The sequence below is a fragment of the Cyclopterus lumpus genome, chromosome 7 (assembly GCF_009769545.1).
Source record: "Cyclopterus lumpus isolate fCycLum1 chromosome 7, fCycLum1.pri, whole genome shotgun sequence".
NCBI lineage: Eukaryota > Metazoa > Chordata > Actinopteri > Perciformes > Cyclopteridae > Cyclopterus > Cyclopterus lumpus.
Genome location: NC_046972.1, coordinates 24,887,610 through 24,908,146, shown reverse-complemented (window position 1 = coordinate 24,908,146; position 20,537 = coordinate 24,887,610). Strand labels below are relative to the sequence as shown.

At 40.4% G+C, this 20,537-nt stretch overlaps 2 protein-coding genes across 2 annotated transcripts; both read right to left on the bottom strand.

The window, feature by feature from the left end:
• Window positions 1–745: 745 nt before the first annotated feature.
• elk1 (ETS transcription factor ELK1) lies at window positions 746–16,316 on the bottom strand. The gene is made up of 11 exons (XM_034536367.1): window positions 16,001–16,316; window positions 12,671–12,879; window positions 12,303–12,488; window positions 12,048–12,224; window positions 11,626–11,742; window positions 11,195–11,545; window positions 10,990–11,110; window positions 10,503–10,639; window positions 10,338–10,421; window positions 10,148–10,249; window positions 746–2,065 (listed from the first exon to the last, which is right to left on the bottom strand). Exons 1-11 carry the CDS (start codon window positions 16,047–16,049, stop codon window positions 1,967–1,969), a joined length of 1,632 nt encoding a protein of 543 aa, XP_034392258.1. The 5' UTR covers window positions 16,050–16,316; the 3' UTR covers window positions 746–1,966.
• A 1,225-nt stretch (window positions 16,317–17,541) lies between these two features.
• uxt (ubiquitously-expressed, prefoldin-like chaperone) lies at window positions 17,542–20,237 on the bottom strand. The gene is made up of 6 exons (XM_034536421.1): window positions 19,945–20,237; window positions 19,455–19,536; window positions 19,111–19,175; window positions 18,805–18,912; window positions 18,616–18,679; window positions 17,542–17,822 (listed from the first exon to the last, which is right to left on the bottom strand). The coding sequence occupies exons 1-6, from the start codon at window positions 20,034–20,036 to the stop codon at window positions 17,760–17,762; spliced, it is 474 nt and encodes a 157-aa protein (XP_034392312.1). The 5' UTR covers window positions 20,037–20,237; the 3' UTR covers window positions 17,542–17,759.
• Window positions 20,238–20,537: the final 300 nt, after the last annotated feature.

Here is a 20,537-nt window from a genome sequence, read left to right as displayed (position 1 = left end):
GGACCAGGACATATTGATGTAGAATGACTGATTATTGATCAAGAGGTTTCAGCCGTGATCAGGTCAGCTGATCGCCTCCTGTTTCTACTGTGAAGTCTAACGAACTTCAACTTGTTCTATGCTTTTATTGTGAAACTCTGAAACAGGAAGTTGTTCCTGTTAAAATCTCTTCTTCTCTTTAAACAGTTTGAACGTCTTCTAAACTAAAGAACTGATAATCAGCTTCACACAGTTCCTGATGGTGTGTGTGTGTGTGTGTGTGTGTGTGTGTCGGGCTGTATGTCTATGTGTGTGTGTGTCTATAGATGTGTGTGAGTTGTGTATATGTGTGTGTATGTGTGTCTATAGATGTGTGTCTGTGTCAGTCAGTCTGTCTGTGTGTGTGTGTGTGTATGTGTGTATTTGTCTGTGTGTGTGTCTATAGATGTGTGTGTGTGTTGGTCTGTCTGTGTGTGTGTGTGTGTGTGTGTGTGTGTGTGTGTGTGTGTTGGTCTGTCTGTGTGTGTGTATTTATGTGTGTGTGAGTCTGCAGCCTCGTGGTCACACACACACAGCGTAGCAACAGGTTAACAGCGTTATCACAGGGAGGAGCTTCAGATGCTCCGCAGCAGCAACAACAACAACGACAACAACAACAACAACAACCTGCAGGTCAGCAACAACAGTCGGGTCAGGTTACCGTGGCAACCACAGCCAGCATCAGAAACAACAACAACAGTCTGTTTGGTAGAAAAGTGCAGCCGAGTTCGTTTCCACAAGTTTATAAAATAAAAAAAGAGGGCGGAGCTTCAATCAGCTGTTGGCACGGTAATGAAGTTAAGCTCCTCCCACTTGTTGCTCCTCACACATGCATCACATCTGGGAGACTAAGGTACTAAAGCCACTTTACTGCCATCTAGTGGTGAGCTGAATGAGGAGGTCTCCAGCTCTCCAGGTCTCCAGGTCTCCAGGTCTCTGGGTCTCCGGGTTCCCTGGTCTCCAGGTCTCCGGGTTCCCTAGTCTCCAGGTCTCTGGGTCTCCAGGTCTCTGGGTTTCCTAGTCTCCAGGTCTCTGGGTCTCCAGGTCTCTGGGTTTCCTAGTCTCCAGGTCTCTGGGTCTCCTAGTCTCCAGGTCTCTGGGTCTCCAGGCCTCCGAGTCTCTAGGCCTCCGAGTCCCAGATGGAACGTGGATCATCGCTCTCATTAAACTTGTGGCAACGCCCTGCAGAGGATCAACAGCATGAGTCCGAGGCGTTCAGGAGCGACGTGTAAAGAAGGAAATGATGAGAAGTAATGAATCAATAATCAATTAAACTACATCTCTAACAATCCAGTAATGTGATAAAACTTATTTTAGAAAATATACAATCTGTCACAGAGACTCTCATCATCATCATCATCATCATCATCCCTCCTCTGTGATTGGTCGGTTCAAAATTGATGCTGAGGACTTCAGTCCAATAGCAGGCCATGCATAACGGAGAAAGGCGGGCTCTTTAAAAGACGGCCAATGAGAGCAAAGCAAAACACTTTAAATCGCCCTAAAAAGGTCCGGAGCGTTCCGACATGAATAAAAGTCATCGGGTCTCGACCAATCAGGAGCCACGATGTCGAGCCGCGTTCAAACACCTGCAGCCGGAAACAAGAAACATAAATAAATAACCACTTCTTTATAAAAACAGAGAACGAGCAAAAAGCACCCGAAAAAAAAGGTTCCCTCGTGAATATCAACGAGGCTCAGGTCAAAGGTCAGGAGGTCGATAGTCGTGATCGTTGGTCAATAATTCCAGTTATTCCTTTAAAAAACATCCGTCCACCTCACGATGCGTTCAGGTTCGAGGAAAAGCGTCCCGTTTTCCCACAACTTCTCGGCATGATGATCCTCCAGCGGGAAAACGTGCTTCCTGCTTTGAGTGGAGACTTCAGAGTCGGTCCAGATCCAGTTGACCTCTGACCCTCCAGGGGGGGGAGGCATAGGGGGGCGGGGCTCAGGGCTTCTGGGGGCCGGGCGAGAGAACCACGGGGGTGGAGAGACCGTCCACGCTCAGAGCCGGGATGTGTATCTGATTACTGCCGTTGGTGGGGAACTAGAGGGAGAAGCACATGAACACATCGTCATCACTTTGCATCAGCAGGCGGTAAGAATTCCTAATGACGCCTGAACACATCGTCATCACTTTGCATCAGCAGGCGGTAAGAATTCCTGATGACGCATGAACACATCGTCATCATTTTGCATCAGCAGGCGGTAAGAATTCCTGATGACGCATGAACACATCGTCATCACTTTGCATCAACAGGCGATAAGAATTCCTGATGAGGCCTGAACACACTTTCTATCAACAGGCATTAAGAATTCCTGATGACGCATGAACACATCGCCATCATTTTGAACGGCGGCAATAAGAATTCCTGATGACGCCTGAACACATCGTCATCATTTTGAACGGCGGCATTAAGAATTCCTGATGACGCCTGAACACATCGTCATCATTTTGAACGGCGGCATTAAGAATTCCTGATGACGCTTGAACACATCGTCATCATTTGGACGGCATTAAGAATTCCTGATGACGCCTGAACACATCGTCATCACTTTGCATCAACAGGCGATAAGAATTCCTGATGACGCCTGAACACAACGTCATCACTTTGCATCAGCAGGCGATAAGAATTCCTGATGACGCCTGAACACATCGTCATCACTTTGCATCAACAGGCGATAAGAATTCCTGATGACGCCTGAACACATCGTCATCACTTTGCATCAACAGGCGATAAGAATTCCTGATGACGCCTGAACACATCGTCATCACTTTGCATCAACAGGCGATAAGAATTCCTGATGACGCCTGAACACATCGTCATCACTTTGCATCAACAGGCGATAAGAATTCCTGATGACGCATGAACACATCGCCATCATTTTGAACGGCGGCAATAAGAATTCCTGATGACGCCTGAACACATCGCCATCATTTTGAACGGCGGCAATAAGAATTCCTGATGACGCCTGAACACATCGTCATCATTTTGAACGGCGGCAATAAGAATTCCTGATGACGCCTGAACACATCGTCATCATTTGGACGGCATTAAGAATTCCTGATGACGCCTGAACACATCGTCATCACTTTGCATCAGCAGGCGGTAAGAATTCCTGATGACGCCTGAACACACTTTGCATCAACAGGCGTTAAGAATTCCTGATGACGCATGAACACATCGTCATCATTTTGAACGGCGGCATTAAGAATTCCTGATGACGCATGAACACATCGTCATCACTTTGCATCACCTGGAGTTAAGAATTCCTGATGACGCCTGAACACATCGTCATCACTTTGAACGGCGGCATTAAGAATTCCTGATGACGCCTGAACACATCAACATCATTTGGACGGCATTAAGAATTCCTGATAACGCCTGAACACATCGTCATCACTTTGCATCAACAGGCGATAAGAATTCCTGATGACGCCTGAACACATCGTCATCACTTTGCATCAGCAGGCGGTAAGAATTCCTGATGACGCCTGAACACACTTTGCATCAACAGGCGTTAAGAATTCCTGATGACGCATGAACACATCGTCATCATTTTGAACGGCGGCATTAAGAATTCCTGATGACGCATGAACACATCGTCATCACTTTGCATCACCTGGAGTTAAGAATTCCTGATGACGCCTGAACACATCGTCATCACTTTGAACGGCGGCATTAAGAATTCCTGATGACGCCTGAACACATCAACATCATTTGGACGGCATTAAGAATTCCTGATAACGCCTGAACACATCGTCATCACTTTGCATCAACAGGCGATAAGAATTCCTGATGACGCCTGAACACATCGTCATCACTTTGCATCAACAGGCGATAAGAATTCCTGATGACGCCTGAACACTCCGACGTGGTCGTTATGGACAAACCGTGGCGAGCACAGAAGTCCAACGGCTCCTGATATGATAGAGGGAGACCTGTATTTCTCATGTGAACCAGAAGGTGGCGACAAAGTGCTACAGCAGTTAAACACATCCTTCCCTTTGTCTAACCAGAGGATCAATAACTATTGATCGATTGCTCTGTTGAATCAGCTGACGCATTCAAACCAGCAGAGAACTCAACCTTCAATAACCTGACACCAGGACACAGATGGAGACTAAACTGAGCCAGAACCCTGAGAGAGTGTGTGTGTGTGTGTGTGTGTGTGTGTGTGAAGGAGTGTAAATAAAGATCACGTGTATCTCTTTCTGATCATTTTCTATAGACCTAAAGAATCATCATCTTGGTAATAACCGGTTGTGCAGGTTTTATTTTGAAGGTCAGCATCGAGCTGCAGAGAACTTCCTGTGACAGACTGATGATACCTGTTAACCACTATGTATTAACCTTTATTACCTAACCTTTATTACCTAACCTTTATGTAGTAACCTTTATTACCTAACCTTTATTAACTAACCTTTATGTAGTAACCTTTATTAACTAACCTTTATGTATTAACCTTTATTACCTAACCTTTATTACCTAACCTTTATGTAGTAACCTTTATTACCTAACCTTTATTAACTAACCTTTATGTAGTAACCTTTATTAACTAACCTTTATGTAGTAACCTTTATTACCTAACCTTTATTAACTAACCTTTATGTAGTAACCTTTATTAACTAACCTTTATGTAGTAACCTTTATGTAGTAACCTTTATTAACTAACCTTTAATAACTAACCATTATGACCTAACCTTTATGTAGTAACCTTTATTACCTAACCTTTATTAACTAACCTTTATGTAGTAACCTTTATTAACTAACCTTTATGTAGTAACCTTTATTAACTAACCTTTATTAACTAACCTTTATTAACTAACCTTTATTACCTAACCTTTATGTAGTAACCTTTATTACCTAACCTTTATTAACTAACCTTTATGTAGTAACCTTTATTAACTAACCTTTATGTAGTAACCTTTATGTAGTAACCTTTATTAACTAACCTTTATGTAGTAACCTTTATTAACTAACCTTTATGTAGTAACCTTTATGTAGTAACCTTTATTAACTAACCTTTATGTAGTAACCTTTATTACCTAACCTTTATTAACTAACCTTTAATAACTAACCTTTATTAACTAACCTTTAATAACTAACCTTTAATAACTAACCTTTATTAACTAACCTTTATGTAGTAACCTTTATTAACTAACCTTTATTAACTAACCTTTATTAGCTAACCTTTATTACCTAACCTTTATGTAGTAACCTTTATGTAGTAACCTTTATTACCTAACCTTTATTTAGTAACCTTTATGTAGTAACCTTTATTAACTAACCTTTATGTAGTAACCTTTAATAACTAACCTTTATTAACTAACCTTTATTAACTAACCTTAATTAACTAACCTTTATTAGCTAACCTTTATTACCTAACCTTTATGTAGTAACCTTTATGTAGTAACCTTTATTACCTAACCTTTATTTAGTAACCTTTAATAACTAACCTTTATTAACTAACCTTTATTAACTAACCTTTATTAACTAACCTTTATTAACTAACCTTTATTACCTAACCTTTATTAACTAACCTGTATTAACTAACATTTATTACCTAACCTTTATGTAGTAACCTTTAATAACTAACCTTTAATAACTAACCTTTAATGACTAACCTTTATTGACTAACCTTTATTAACTAACCTTTATGTAGTAACCTTTGTGTAGTAACCTTTATTAACTAACCTTTATTAGCTAACCTTTATTACCTAACCTTTATTACCTAACCTTTATTAACTAACCTTTATTAACTAACCTTTAATAGCTAACCTTTATTACCTAACCTTTATTACCTAACCTTTATGTAGTAACCTTTATGTAGTAACCTTTATTACCTAACCTTTATTAACTAACCTTTATTAGCTAACCTTTATTACCTAACCTTTATGTAGTAACCTTTATGTAGTAACCTTTATTACCTAACCTTTATTAACTAACCTTTATTACCTAACCTTTATGTAGTAACCTTTATGTAGTAACCTTTATTACCTAACCTTTATTAGCTAACCTTTATTACCTAACCATTATGTAGTAACCTTTATTACCTAACCTTTATTTAGTAACCTTTATGTAGTAACCTTTATTAACTAACCTTTATGTAGTAACCTTTATTACCTAACCTTTATTTAGTAACCTTTATGTAGTAACCTTTATTACCTAACCTTTATTTAGTAACCTTTATGTAGTAACCTTTATGTAGTAACCTTTATTACCTAACCTTTATTAACTAACCTTTATGTAGTAACCTTTATTAACTAACCTTTATGTAGTAACCTTTATGTAGTAACCTTTATGTAGTAACCTTTATTAACTAACCTTTATTAACTAACCTTTATTACCTAACCATTATGTAGTAACCTTTATGTAGTAACCTTTATTACCTAACCTTTATTAACTAACCTTTATGTAGTAACCTTTATTACCTAACCTTTATTAACTAACCTTTATTAACTAACCTTTAATAACTAACCTTTATTAACTAACCTTTATTAACTAACCTTTATTAACTAACCTTTAATAACTAACCTTTATGTAGTAACCTTTAATAACTAACCTTTATTAACTAACCTTTATGTAGTAACCTTTATTAACTAACCTTTATTAACTAACCTTTATTAGCTAACCTTTATTAGCTAACCTTTATTACCTAGCCTTTATTACCTAACCTTTATGTAGTAACCTTTATTAACTAACCTTTATGTAGTAACCTTTATTAACTAACCTTTATGTAGTAACCTTTATTAACTAACCTTTATTAACTAACCTTTATTAACTAACCTTTATGTAGTAACCTTTATTAACTAACCTTTATGTAGTAACCTTTATTAACTAACCTTTATTAACTAACCTTTATTACCTAACCTTTATTACCTAACCTTTATGTAGTAACCTTTATGTAGTAACCTTTATTACCTAACCTTTATGTAGTAATCTTTATGTAGTAACCTTTATGTAGTAACCTTTATTAACTAACCTTTATGTAGTAACCTTTATTAACTAACCTTTATTAACTAACCTTTATTAACTAACCTTTATTAACTAACCTTTATGTAGTAACCTTTATGTAGTAACCTTTATTACCTAACCTTTATGTAGTAATCTTTATGTAGTAACCTTTATTAACTAACCTTTATTACCTAACCTTTATTACCTAACCTTTATGTAGTAACCTTTATGTAGTAACCTTTATTACCTAACCTTTATGTAGTAATCTTTATGTAGTAACCTTTATGTAGTAACCTTTATTAACTAACCTTTATGTAGTAACCTTTATTAACTAACCTTTATTAACTAACCTTTATTAACTAACCTTTATGTAGTAACCTTTATGTAGTAACCTTTATTACCTAACCTTTATGTAGTAACCTTTATTAACTAACCTTTATTAACTAACCTTTATTACCTAACCTTTATTACCTAACCTTTATGTAGTAACCTTTATGTAGTAACCTTTATTACCTAACCTTTATGTAGTAATCTTTATGTAGTAACCTTTATGTAGTAACCTTTATTAACTAACCTTTATGTAGTAACCTTTATTAACTAACCTTTATTAACTAACCTTTATTAACTAACCTTTATGTAGTAACCTTTATTAACTAACCTTTATGTAGTAACCTTTATTAACTAACCTTTATTAACTAACCTTTATTAGCTAACCTTTATTAACTAACCTTTATTAGCTAACCTTTATTACCTAACCTTTATTACCTAACCTTTATGTAGTAACCTTTATTAACTAACCTTTATGTAGTAACCTTTATTAACTAACCTTTAATAACTAACCTTTATTAACTAACCTTTATTAGCTAACCTTTATTAACTAACCTTTATTACCTAACCTTTATGTAGTAACCTTTATTAACTAACCTTTATTAACTAACCTTTATTACCTAACCTTTATTAACTAACCTTTATTACCTAACCTTTATTAGCTAACCTTTATTACCTAACCTTTATTACCTAACCTTTATGTAGTAACCTTTATTAACTAACCTTTATTAACTAACCTTTATTACCTAACCTGTATTAACTAACCTTTATTACCTAACCTTTATTAACTAACCTGTATTAACTAACCTTTATTACCTAACCTTTATTAACTAACCTTTATTACCTAACCTTTATGTAGTAACCTTTATTAACTAACCTTTATTACCTAACCTTTATTACCTAACCTTTATTAACTAACCTTTATGTAGTAACCTTTATTAACTAACCTTTATGTAGAAACCTTTAATAACTAACCTTTATTAACTAACCTTTATTACCTAACCTGTATTAACTAACCTTTATGTAGTAACCTTTATGTAGTAACCTTTATTACCTAACCTTTATTTAGTAACCTTTATGTAGTAACCTTTATTAACTAACCTTTATGTAGTAACCTTTATTAACTAACCTTTATGTAGTAACCTTTAATAACTAACCTTTATTAACTAACCTTTATTACCTAACCTTTATTAACTAACCTTTATTAACTAACCTTTATGTAGTAACCTTTATTAACTAACCTTTATTAACTAACCTTTATTAGCTAACCTTTATTAGCTAACCTTTATTAACTAACCTTTATTAGCTAACCTTTATGACCTAACCTTTATGTAGTAACCTTTATGTAGTAACCTTTATTAACTAACCTTTATTACCTAACCTTTATTAACTAACCTTTATGTAGTAACCTTTATTACCTAACCTTTATTTAGTAACCTTTATGTAGTAACCTTTAATAACTAACCTTTATTAACTAACCTTTATTAGCTAACCTTTATTACCTAACCTTTATGTAGTAACCTTTATGTAGTAACCTTTATTACCTAACCTTTATTAACTAACCTTTATTAGCTAACCTTTATTACCTAACCTTTATGTAGTAACCTTTATGTAGTAACCTTTATTAACTAACCTTTATTAGCTAACCTTTATTACCTAACCTTTATGTAGTAACCTTTATGTAGTAACCTTTATTACCTAGCCTTTATTTAGTAACCTTTATGTAGTAACCTTTATTAACTAACCTTTATGTAGTAACCTTTATTACCTAACCTTTAATAACTAACCTTTATTAACTAACCTTTATTACCTAACCTTTATTAACTAACCTTTATTAACTAACCTTTATTACCTAACCTTTATGTAGTAACCTTTAATAACTAACCTTTATTAACTAACCTTTATTAACTAACCTTTATGTAGTAACCTTTGTGTAGTAACCTTTATTAACTAACCTTTAATAACTAACCTTTATTAACTAACCTTTATGTAGTAACCTTTATTAACTAACCTTTAATAACTAACCTTTATTAACTAACCTTTATTACCTAACCTTTATGTAGTAACCTTTAATAACTAACCTTTAATGACTAACCTTTAATGACTAACCTTTATTAACTAACCTTTATGTAGTAACCTTTATGTAGTAACCTTTATTAACTAACCTGTATTAACTAACATTTATTACCTAACCTTTATGTAGTAACCTTTAATAACTAACCTTTAATGACTAACCTTTAATGACTAACCTTTATTAACTAACCTTTATGTAGTAACCTTTGTGTAGTAACCTTTATTAACTAACCTTTATTAACTAACCTTTATTAACTAACCTTTATGTAGTAACCTTTATTAACTAACCTTTATTACCTAACCTTTATTACCTAACCTTTATTAACTAACCTTTATTAACTAACCTTTATTAACTAACCTTTATTAACTAACCTTTATGTAGTAACCTTTATTAACTAACCTTTATTAACTAACCTGTATGTAGTAACCTTTAATAACTAACATTTATTACCTAACCTTTATGTAGTAACCTTTATTAACTAACCTTTATTAACTAACCTTTATTAACTAACCTTTATTAACTAACCTTTATTAACTAACCTTTATGTAGTAACCTTTATTAACTAACCTTTATTAATTAACCTTTATTAACTAAACTTTATGTAGTAACCTTTATTAACTAACCTTTATTAACTAACCTTTATTAACTAAATAATTAACTAGTATGTATTAACTAACCTTGATCAAAAAAATCAATTAACTAACCTTGTTAACCTGTAATAACTAATGAGGTTAGCAGTCAGTTAGCCGCGGTGGGCTCGGTCTATTACCTGGAAGGAGAGTTTGGCCGGCGAGCGAGGAGCGATGGGGCTCAGGGTGCTCCAGAAGTGGATGGTGGAGGGAAGAGGACTGGGAGTCAGCAGGACCGGAGTCTGCAACACACACACAATGAGTCTCTCTCTCCCTGAATATATGTGTGTGTGTGTATATATATATATATATATATATATACTCTCTCACCAGCGAGTGGGAGGTGATGACGCTCGGGGTCAGGGTGTTGGTTGCTGATCCAGGAGCCAGCAGACTGTTAACAGCTGCATTCACCTGCAAAGGAAACAGGAAGTGATGTCACAGCTCGTCCTTTAATAATCAATCAACTCGTCGGGAACCCGGTTCAGTGCAGACCTTATCCAGGGAGAGGCCGGGGGGGAGGGAGGGGGAGGAGGGCAGCTCCAGGCCCCGAGGCTTCTTGGGTTTGGGAGGAACGGCGTCCACGGGAGTCACCGCCGAGGAGGAGGTGGTCTGTGGGGGGGCGGAGGGGTCTGACGCGGGAGACAGGAGACAGGAAGCGGTGTTAAAACAGGAACTGATCTGAACACAGATCCTGATCCAGATCTTAAACCTGATATGTTAGCACTACTAATGTATTTATTATATTATGAGAATAAAAGACATTTAGCTTCAGGCCTTTGAGATAAAGACGCTGTGGTCAGAGGACAATGTAATAAACGGTTAATAAACATTTAATAAATGTTAATAAATGTTAATAAACGGTTAATACATGTTAAATGTTAATAAACGGTTAGTAAGTAGAGAGTCTGTTCTTTTCCTAAAACGCATCCAATCTAAAAATGGCCGCCACATCCTGCAGAAGCTGCTCAGTAGAACTCACCTGTGGGCGTGACCTCCCCCCGCTGACCTCCGACCCCGGGCTCCATGCAGGGAGGGGGCGGGCTCTCCACGATGGTGAGGGGGGGCTCTAGTTCTCCTGAGCCACTGATCAGCTGAGGGACCTGCAGGAGGAGCAGAGAGCCGTCATGAGTCGTGGGTCTGAACCGCGACGTGGTCAGAAACCGGGACTCCGCCCCTCCGCTCACCTCCTCCAGAGACACCATCTCCAGCAGGCTCTCCTCCTTGATGACGATAGGGGGGGGAGGGGGCCGGACGGGCGGAGGGGGGGCGGAGGGAGGAGCAGCCACCTGCTGCTGGTCGGGAGGAGGGTTGATGATGACGAAGACGGGCGGGTGAGGTGCATTGTGGGGGTGAGGAGGGGGGAAGCCGGCCGGGTGGTCGTCTTGCTGCGGTCCCTGGGCGCCCAGCAACATGTGGAGGGGGGGGGGCGGACTCACCAACCCGCCGACCGGACCGAGGGGGGTGAGAGGGGTGAGAGAGGAGGGGTCTCCCATGCTGGTGAGGTAAATCTGAGGAGGCTCGTTCAGAGGAGGATTCTGGGAGAGGAAGAGAAACCAGTTTACCACCAGTTGGGAACTGGGTGACACCAAGCTGGGAGGCGGGGCCTCACACTCACCTGTGATTGGCTGCTGGTGGTGGTGCTGGCTGGAATCTGGGGACTGAGAGCCGGAGTCCCACAGGGAGACGGGTGAGTCACGATCACCTGGAGGGAGGACTCTGCTAGAACACACACCTGAGGAGAGAGAGACAGTCACATGTGTCTGGGGCTTTTATTGTGAAGAGAGGAATAAAGTTTGCTGTCTTGAATATATGTTTTTTACCTTATAGACACAAATAAATAAATAAAATATATATATACACATACACACACACATACATACATACATACATACATATATATATATATATATATATATATACACACACACACACACACACATATATATACACATATATACACACACACACAGTATTAACGCTGTGTAACCGTGGTGACGACCCCTTGACCTCCATCCTTCTGGTCTCAACCCCTCTCACCTCTCTCGCCGTGCGATCGGCCTTGAAGGCGGCGGCGTCCTGCTGTAGCAGCAGCTCTGTTTTGATTGGCCGTGGGCCGGGCGAGGCCTGTAGCGATTGGATGGTGAAGGTGGAGTAGAGGCCGGACTTCATGTAGTCGTTACGGGAGCTTTTCTGGGAGCCACCGGGCGACGAGTGCTGGTTCAGAAATCAACCAATAAATAATTCTGATACGGCGTCAACACGTGAGTCCTGCACGCGCAGAAAAGAGTGTACCTGAGGTAAGCCCTTTGACAGACAGGTCGAGGCCACGCCCCCAAGGCTCTGTGATTGGCAGTTGGGGTCGGCGGCGTCCCTCCTCTGACCCTCGTCTCCGTTCCGGATCCCATTGGCCAGCGGGGCGTCGGGCTGACTCACAAACCGATACACAAACTTCTGACCGCTCACCTTCTTTATGATGTTCTGAAACACAAACACATTCACGAGTCCATGAAGCCGCTTCTGAAGCCGCGAGTACCAACATGTCGGGCTATCGACACGGTCTGCGTCGCAGTTAATGTGTTTCTCTGTGATGGCAGCACCAGCTGCAGTAGTACCATCAGTAGTACTAGCAGCAGCTTGCGGTAGTAGTACCACAGAAGTACCTTGTCGTAGTAGTATCTCAGCGCGCGGCTCAGCTTGTCATAGTTCATGTTGTTCTTGTTCTTGCGGAGCCCCCACAGGCGAGCCACCTCCTCGGCGTCCAGCAGCTTGAACTCTCCGTCCTCACCGGTCCAGGAGATCAGGTGACGCTGACGCTGGTCCTCCAGCAGGTGGAGCAGGAACTGCCACAGCGTGATGGACGGGTCCATGGCTGAGGACAGGCAGACAGACAGGCAGAGAGACAGACAGACAGAGAGAGAGACAGAGGTTCAGTATCAGTACGGCACAACTGTTCATAGGAAGAGGACGTAGTCGTTGGTTTTGTGACGTTTTGAAGCCTCCTGTTCAGCATTTTGTCCGTCGCCATCTTGTTTTTGTGCAACCAGTGAACAGGAAGTGACCATATATGGACTAAGGAGGAGCGACGTAGACACGCCGTGTACGTCTCAGGTAGAGACCTGTCAATCACCTTGTAGCCCCGCCCTTAAAGCAAACCCTGCTTTATGGTCTGTTTGACTCTAAATGACCATAATTTACTAAATGAACATCATTCTGTATTGAAGAAGACTTGAAACTAGAGATTGAGACCAAAAACTAATGTTTACAATGTTTACTGAGGGAATAAATCAAGAGAAGTAGAGTCATTTATATAGACTTCTATACAACCAGAGGAGTCGCCCCCTGGTGGTCAGGAGAGAGAATGCAGCTTTAACACATGAAGCATAGACTTCTATACAACCAGAGGAGTCGTCCCCTGGTGGTCAGGAGAGAGAATGCAGCTTTAACACATGAAGCATAGACTTCTATACAACCAGAGGAGTCGCCCCCTGGTGGTCAGTAGAGAGAATGCAGCTTTAACACATGAAGCATGGACTTCTATACAACCAGAGGAGTCGCCCCCTGGTGGTCAGGAGAAAGAATGCAGCTTTAACACATGAAGCATATACTTCTATACAACCAGAGGAGTCGCCCCCTGGTGGTCAGGAGAAAGAATGCAGCTTTAACACATGAAGCATAGACTTCTATACAACCAGAGGAGTCGCCCCCTGGTGGTCAGGAGAGAGAATGCAGCTTCAGGGCGATGACGTTGTAAAACTGACCGACATTCAAAGTTTTATTTATGGACGATATTGAAAGCTTTGAATATTGAGTAATCAATACAGTAATCAATATAGTGATCGTAGCCTCATCACAGACGTGATGCCGACTGTTAGTGTGGAGACGGTGGTGTAATATTCACACGTTGTCACGGCAACACTGACGCACTCTGATGTGAATGTTGATTTGTGAGCTCTGATCTGAGTCAGAAATATTACAGGAGACCTTTAAGTAGTATTACAGTAATCTTACAGTAGTGTTACAGACTTTAGTGTCACCCGGCAGGGAGCAGAGAACCCTCCGTCTAACAGGAAGTGGTCAGGAAACCATACTCTTCTTCTCTGGTGGATAAAGTGGTTTGATTCTTCCTCTCAGTCTGTTATTCATTTATTGCTCAGTTATACTGATTATGAAGAAGTTAAAAGGTACCACCAGGGGGCGACTCCTCTGGTTGTATAGAAGTCTATGCTTCATGTGTTAAAGCTGCATTCTCTCTACTGACCACCAGGGGGCGACTCCTCTGGTTGTATAGAAGTCTATGCTTCATGTGTTAAAGCTGCATTCTCTCTCCTGACCACCAGGGGGCGACTCCTCTGGTTGTATAGAAGTCTATGCTTCATGTGTTAAAGCTGCATTCTCTCTCCTGACCACCAGGGGGCGACTCCTCTGGTTGTATAGAAGTCTATGCTTCATGTGTTAAAGCTGCATTCTCTCTACTGACCACCAGGGGGCGACTCCTCTGGTTGTATAGAAGTCTATGCTTCATGTGTTAAAGCTGCATTCTCTCTCCTGACCACCAGGGGGCGACTCCTCTGGTTGTATAGAAGTCTATGCTTCATGTGTTAAAGCTGCATTCTCTCTCCTGACCACCAGGGGCGACTCCTCTGGTCGTATAGAAGTCTGTGCTTCATGTGTTAAAGCTGCATTCTCTCTCCTGACCACCAGGGCGCGACTCCTCTGGTTGTATAGAACTCTGTGCTTCATGTGTTAAAGCTGCATTCTCTCTCCTGACCACCAGGGGGCGACTCCTCTGGTTGTATAGAAGTCTATGCTTCATGTGTTAAAGCTGCATTCTCTCTCCTGACCACCAGGGCGCGACTCCTCTGGTTGTATAGAAGTCTATGCTTCATGTGTTAAAGCTGCATTCTCTCTACTGACCACCAGGGGGCGACTCCTCTGGTTGTGTAGAAGTCTATGCTTCATGTGTTGAAGCTGCATTCTCTCTCCTGACCACCAGGGGGCGACTCCTCTGGTTGTATAGAAGTCTATGCTTCATGTGTTAAAGCTGCATTCTCTCTCCTGACCACCAGGGGGCGACTCCTCTGGTTGTATAGAAGTCTATGCTTCATGTGTTAAAGCTGCATTCTCTCTCCTGACCACCAGGGGGCGACTCCTCTGGTTGTATAGAAGTCTATGCTTCATGTGTTAAAGCTGCATTCTCTCTCCTGACCACCAGGGGGCGACTCCTCTGGTTGTATAGAAGTCTATATAAATGACTCTTTGAATTGTTTTTTTAGGACATCGTGTTCAGACTCTTATTGGAGATGTTTGGATCCCACGAGCCAGAAACCAGCTTCCCTGAAGTCGTACTACTATTACAAGTGGAGCCGGATCTTCATCTGTGTACAAATACAATAATGTTCATCCTCAGATAGAAGATCAATACATTCTGATGATTTTGAATGTCACCACAGCTGATCAGCTGTCATCATTCAGTCACAACGTGTTGATCAGAAAACACACACATCTTCACTTCAGGAAGAGATTCAACTATTGATCAGACCGACACTAAATTAATCTTCGACTTATTGTGATAATCGATCATCTAAACGGTTGATGAACACATTGATCGGTTCTTTGACACACCTGGGTCAGGTGAGGACGAGGAGCTAGTCTCTGCATGCGCCATGAAAACAAACCAGCATGCCATTCTCCATCGCGCACGCGCACACACACACACACACACACACACACACACACACACACACACACACACACACACACACACACACACACACACACACACACACACACACACACACACACACACACACACACACACACACACACACACACACACACACACACACACGCACACACACACACACACACACACACACACACACCTGTTGCGACGGTGCTGCTTCTGCTTCCCTCCAAACTGCACAAAAACACACGCACGGCTGCAACACGCACACGCACGTAAACACGGCTCCATCAGCAGCGTCTCTTACCGTTTATCAGCGGGTTTGAATCCATGTTGTGTTCGTGCAGCTCAGACATCCTCCAGGCTGTCTCTCTGTCTGCCTGTCTGTCTGCCTGCCTGTCTGTCTGCTGGGGGGGTTATGAGGAGGCTGAGGAGGCGACGTTCAGCAGCTTCTCCCGCGACCTGCTGGCGTTATGTAACCGCTCCGAGCTGCTGCTGCCGTTGCCAGGCTGCCGAGCCTCCATGTTACCGACAACCTGCGGCTCACCGACACGCTGCCGCTGCTCACCGACCCGCTGCTCACCGACACGCTGCCGCTGCTCACCGACCCGCTGCTCACCGACACGCTGCCGCTGCTCACCGACACGCTGCTCACCGACACGCTGCCGCTGCTCACCGACACGCTGCCGCTGCTCACCGACAGATCAAAAGTTCCGCTCTTCCCGAGAAAAACGACCGTCGGGAGGAAGATTTCTGTTTCATCCGCGTCCACAGCCTTTGGCAGCTAATTAACGGGCTACTTATAATAAAACTCTGTTAACTTTGAGTTAACGAGCTGGTGAAGTGCTTCGTTGCGTTCCTCCCGTTACTTCCGGGTGTCACTTCCCGTGAACAGGCGGAGATAATCAGCTACACTAACGATATGAAGCTAGCCTAGCGTGCTAACAGCTAGCTTAGGCTGCTGCTGTGACGCCCCCACCTCTTCGTCCTCCTCTCTTCCTCCTCCTCCTCCTCCTCTCTTCCTCCTCCTCCTCCTCTCCTTCTCCCCTCTCAACTAGCTGCTCTCTGCGGACCGGAGTTCACCGGAACCGTCCAGAGGAAAGTCTGTTGTCAGTTGGTCGTTTAGCTTCGTTTCTTCAGTTTCTTCCTGTTTGGATGAAAACTCCTCAATACTTTCACCATAACCACCTCACATCCGGAGAGGGATTTCAAAATAAACCCTATTCATTTAATTACTTTATCATATTTACTTATTTACAGGTGAAAAGTTCAGTGTTCCAAAGTATTTCAGAAACGCGATGTAGTATTCTGCAGATATTTCTATTGTTCAACGTGAATATCAGCTAAATATGTGTAGACGAGAAAGCGGGTGCTTTTATGTTGAAGGACAGTTGTAGAGTTCCGGTGTTTATAAGTGCCTGAAGCTTGTGCGAGGAGCTGCTGAGCAACACGGCGGAACATAGAAGCTTTTCAAAATAAAAGTGGTTTGACAGCTTCGTTACAGACGGATCGTTTTTAAGACCGAAGACTTCGACACAATGAAAGCAGAACACTTTAAGTGTGTGTGTATGTTTGTGTGTTTGTTTGTGTTTGTTTGTGTGTTTCTGTTTGTGTGTATTTCTGGGTCTGTGTCTGCGTAGCATCTAGTTTCCACGACAACTGGCTCCCTGTTGAGACGACAATAATATGAATAACAATAAATTGTCTATAATTATGTTTCATACTTTTCTATAATCATTTAACTTAAAAGTTAATTTAAAAAACTTAAATTGAATAATTAATAACTAAAAGTTATTGATCACGAGGCGATCAAATCAAACCGGTTCAAAAGATGTTATTTACAAAATGGATGTTTTTACGAAGAACACTTTATTTTGAAGGTTTACAGATACTTCCTGTTTGTTAAAGGAGTTATGGATCTGTGATCAGCTCCCGTATCACTGGATCACATTACAGAGTTATTGATCTCAACATGAGTTCAGACTCTCTTCGTCTTCATCCTCTGAATGTCTGCTACAGACCATAATAACACATCGCCATGGTAATCGCGTCCTCACAGGCAGAGTCTAGAAGACGTCTCTTCTGCTGCTCTCTGGGAGGTCTGACAGGCCTTGAAGCTCCCTCAGACCCTGAGGAGGGGGAAGAGGAGAGGAAGAGGAAGAAGAGGAGGAAGAGGAGAGAGAAGAGGAAGAAGAGGAGGAAGACGAGGAGGAGAGAGAAGAGGAAGAAGAGGAGGAAGAGGAGAGGGAGGAGGGGGAAGAGGAAGAGGAGAGAGAAGAGGAAGAAGAGGAAGAAGAGGAGGAAGAGGAGAGAGAAGAGGAAGAAGAGGAAGAAGAGGAGGAAGAGGAGAGAGAAGAGGAAGAAGAGGAGGAAGACGAGGAGGAGAGAGAAGAGGAGGAAGAGGAGAGAGAAGAGGAAGAAGAGGAGGAAGAGGAGAGGGAGGAGGGGGAAGAGGAGGAAGAGGAAGAGGAGAGAGAAGAGGAAGAAGAGGAGGAGAGGGAAGAAGAAGACATTATTATTCCTTCCTGTATGAGTATCGATCTGATTAACTTGTAAATATATAATACAAATAAACAAAGTAGAGTAAGATATTAAATAAAATAGCTGGAAAAAAACAAGTTAAATATTCCCCAAAATTATGAATAATAAAAAAATTATATTAAAGATTAAAACACAAACAAATCAGAAAAATATTAACAGAATTATAAAATATCAGAAAAACTAAAAAGGCTAAAGATCATTGTTTAAACATTAATTATTGATTAATTATTTAGAGGTATGTGTTCAAAGTCAAACTTTATTGATGATTAAAATACTGATATGCTTAAATCAAGAGTTCATTATGATGTATGTTTGATAATGTGACGAGTATTGATCGTCACAGAGGAGGATGACGATGATGAAGATGAAGAGCTCACTGACCTCGATCACCATGCGGATGTTGGCTTTGATCTCAGCGGAGTCTCTACTGAGCTGCTCCGTGAAGCTGAAACACACAACGCCAGCGCTGTTAGCATCTCTCATTCACAGCAATGGGCACAGCTAGCATCGAGCTAACACAGCTTCTCTTTCACGTGAAACCACAGAAGAAGAAGAAGAAGAAGAACCGACGCCGTCAGCTGACTCGTCTTCTTGTCGATGAACCTCAGAGCTTCGTCGTGGTTCATCTCCACGAAGAAACCGTAACCGACGGCAACGAAGATCCTGGACGAGTCCTCCCTGACAGGAGAAGAAGAGCTGGGGTGAGCAAAGGATTCTGGGTAATTCTTCAGGTTTAAAATGCTTCATAATAATCAATCATTGTGGTTATTACTATGACAAACAGGAAGTAGGTGACAAAATTCAGACTTCTATTGGTCAGTTGTCTCAGTTATTGATTGACTGATTCATTTATTGATCAGTGAATCGGCAGCTCACACTTCAGCCTGGACAAAGAAGTTACAGCCGAGATCCACGTCCGTCTTCAGGTGAGAGGTGCAATCCTGCAGGAACACACACACACACACACACACACACACACATCAATATATGTATGTATACACACACATATGTACATATATAAACACATATACACACACACACAGATTAAAGAATGTTTAAAGGTTCATTAAAATATAATTTATTATAACCAGATTTTCTTCTTGAAGTTTATTTAACAGAAGTATTACTTTGTGACGATGACACATTTATTGTCTTAATTTGAATGTATTATTCATTATAAATCATCATTATCTTCTTCATCATCATCATCATCATCGTACCTGCAGACTCTGAATGGAGTTCTTCAGCTGCAGATACTGAGAGATTTTCTCATAAACGGAGTCTCTCTGCTGCAACACCTTCCTGTGTGATAACAATCATATTATTAATTAAAAGTATTATGTGTATTTATATGTATAATGTGTGTATATGTTATGTCTATTTATGTGTGTATTATGTCTATGTATATGTGTCTGTGTATTTGTGTGCATTTAGTTGTATATTGATGTCTATTATGTTTATTTATATGTATATTTACGTGTAATGTGTTTATTTATATGTGTATTATGTGTATTTAGATGTCTGTGTATATGTGTTTTATGTTTATTCATACATGTATTATGTGTATATGTGTGTTTATTATGTGTATTTAGATGTCTGTGTATATGTGTTTTATATTTATTTATATGTATATTATGTCTATTTAGAGGTCTGTGTATATGTGTTTTATGTGTATTTATATGTATATTTGTGTATTTATATGAGTCTTACTGTAAATCGCTCCTCAGAACTTCGTTTATGAAGTTTTCATATTGCAGAACCTTTTGGTCCACGTTAGCATTAGCATTAGCATCGACAGACATCTTCGTCTCTGTTTTTCATTAGATCCAAACTTCCGATTTTTGTGAGAAAGATGAACTTCCGGTTCTGTGAGAAAGAAGAACTCTTCCGGTAACCTGCTGAACGTCTGACTGAAGCTCTCGTTACCGGGTCTGACTCATTATCGACTGTCCGGTTAGCGGGTTAGCACGCTGACGTCTCATGTAAACAACGATCTGCACCGGACGTGGATTAACAACCACTTCCGGTTCCAAAATAATAGCAGCAAGCGTTAGCGCCACAGAATTAGAGTAAATAGAAGACATTTTGTTTAACTACTTTTATTTATTATGTTGTATAGTTTAATATGTAGTTTAATACAATATCATATTTCATACACTGATTATATATTTGGTTTTTAATTAATGTGTAAATTCAGATGTCAGACTAATGGAGTAAAAGTACAACATACCCCTCAGAAACTAGTCATAGTAGTGGAGTAAAAGAAAGCTGCAATAAAATAAAATACTAGTAACTAAGACTGA

Bases quoted from the DNA above. Each gene is read 5' to 3' on its own strand.
- elk1 (XM_034536367.1), bottom strand. From the start codon at position 16,049: ATGTCTGAGCTGCACGAACACAACATGGATTCAAACCCGCTGATAAAC. The intron at 12,225-12,302 runs GTACACTCTTTT...TTTCTGAACCAG, and splicing joins TGTCAAAGGGCTTACCTCAG to CACTCGTCGCCCGGTGGCTC. The intron at 11,546-11,625 runs GTGAGTGTGAGG...TTCCTCTCCCAG, and splicing joins CCACCAGCAGCCAATCACAG to AATCCTCCTCTGAACGAGCC.
- uxt (XM_034536421.1), bottom strand. From the start codon at position 20,036: ATGTCTGTCGATGCTAATGCTAATGCTAACGTGGACCAAAAGGTTCTG. The intron at 18,913-19,110 runs GTGAGCTGCCGA...TTCTCCTGTCAG, and splicing joins TTCTTTGTCCAGGCTGAAGT to GGAGGACTCGTCCAGGATCT. The intron at 18,680-18,804 runs GTCGGTTCTTCT...TGTGTGTTTCAG, and splicing joins AAGACGAGTCAGCTGACGGC to CTTCACGGAGCAGCTCAGTA.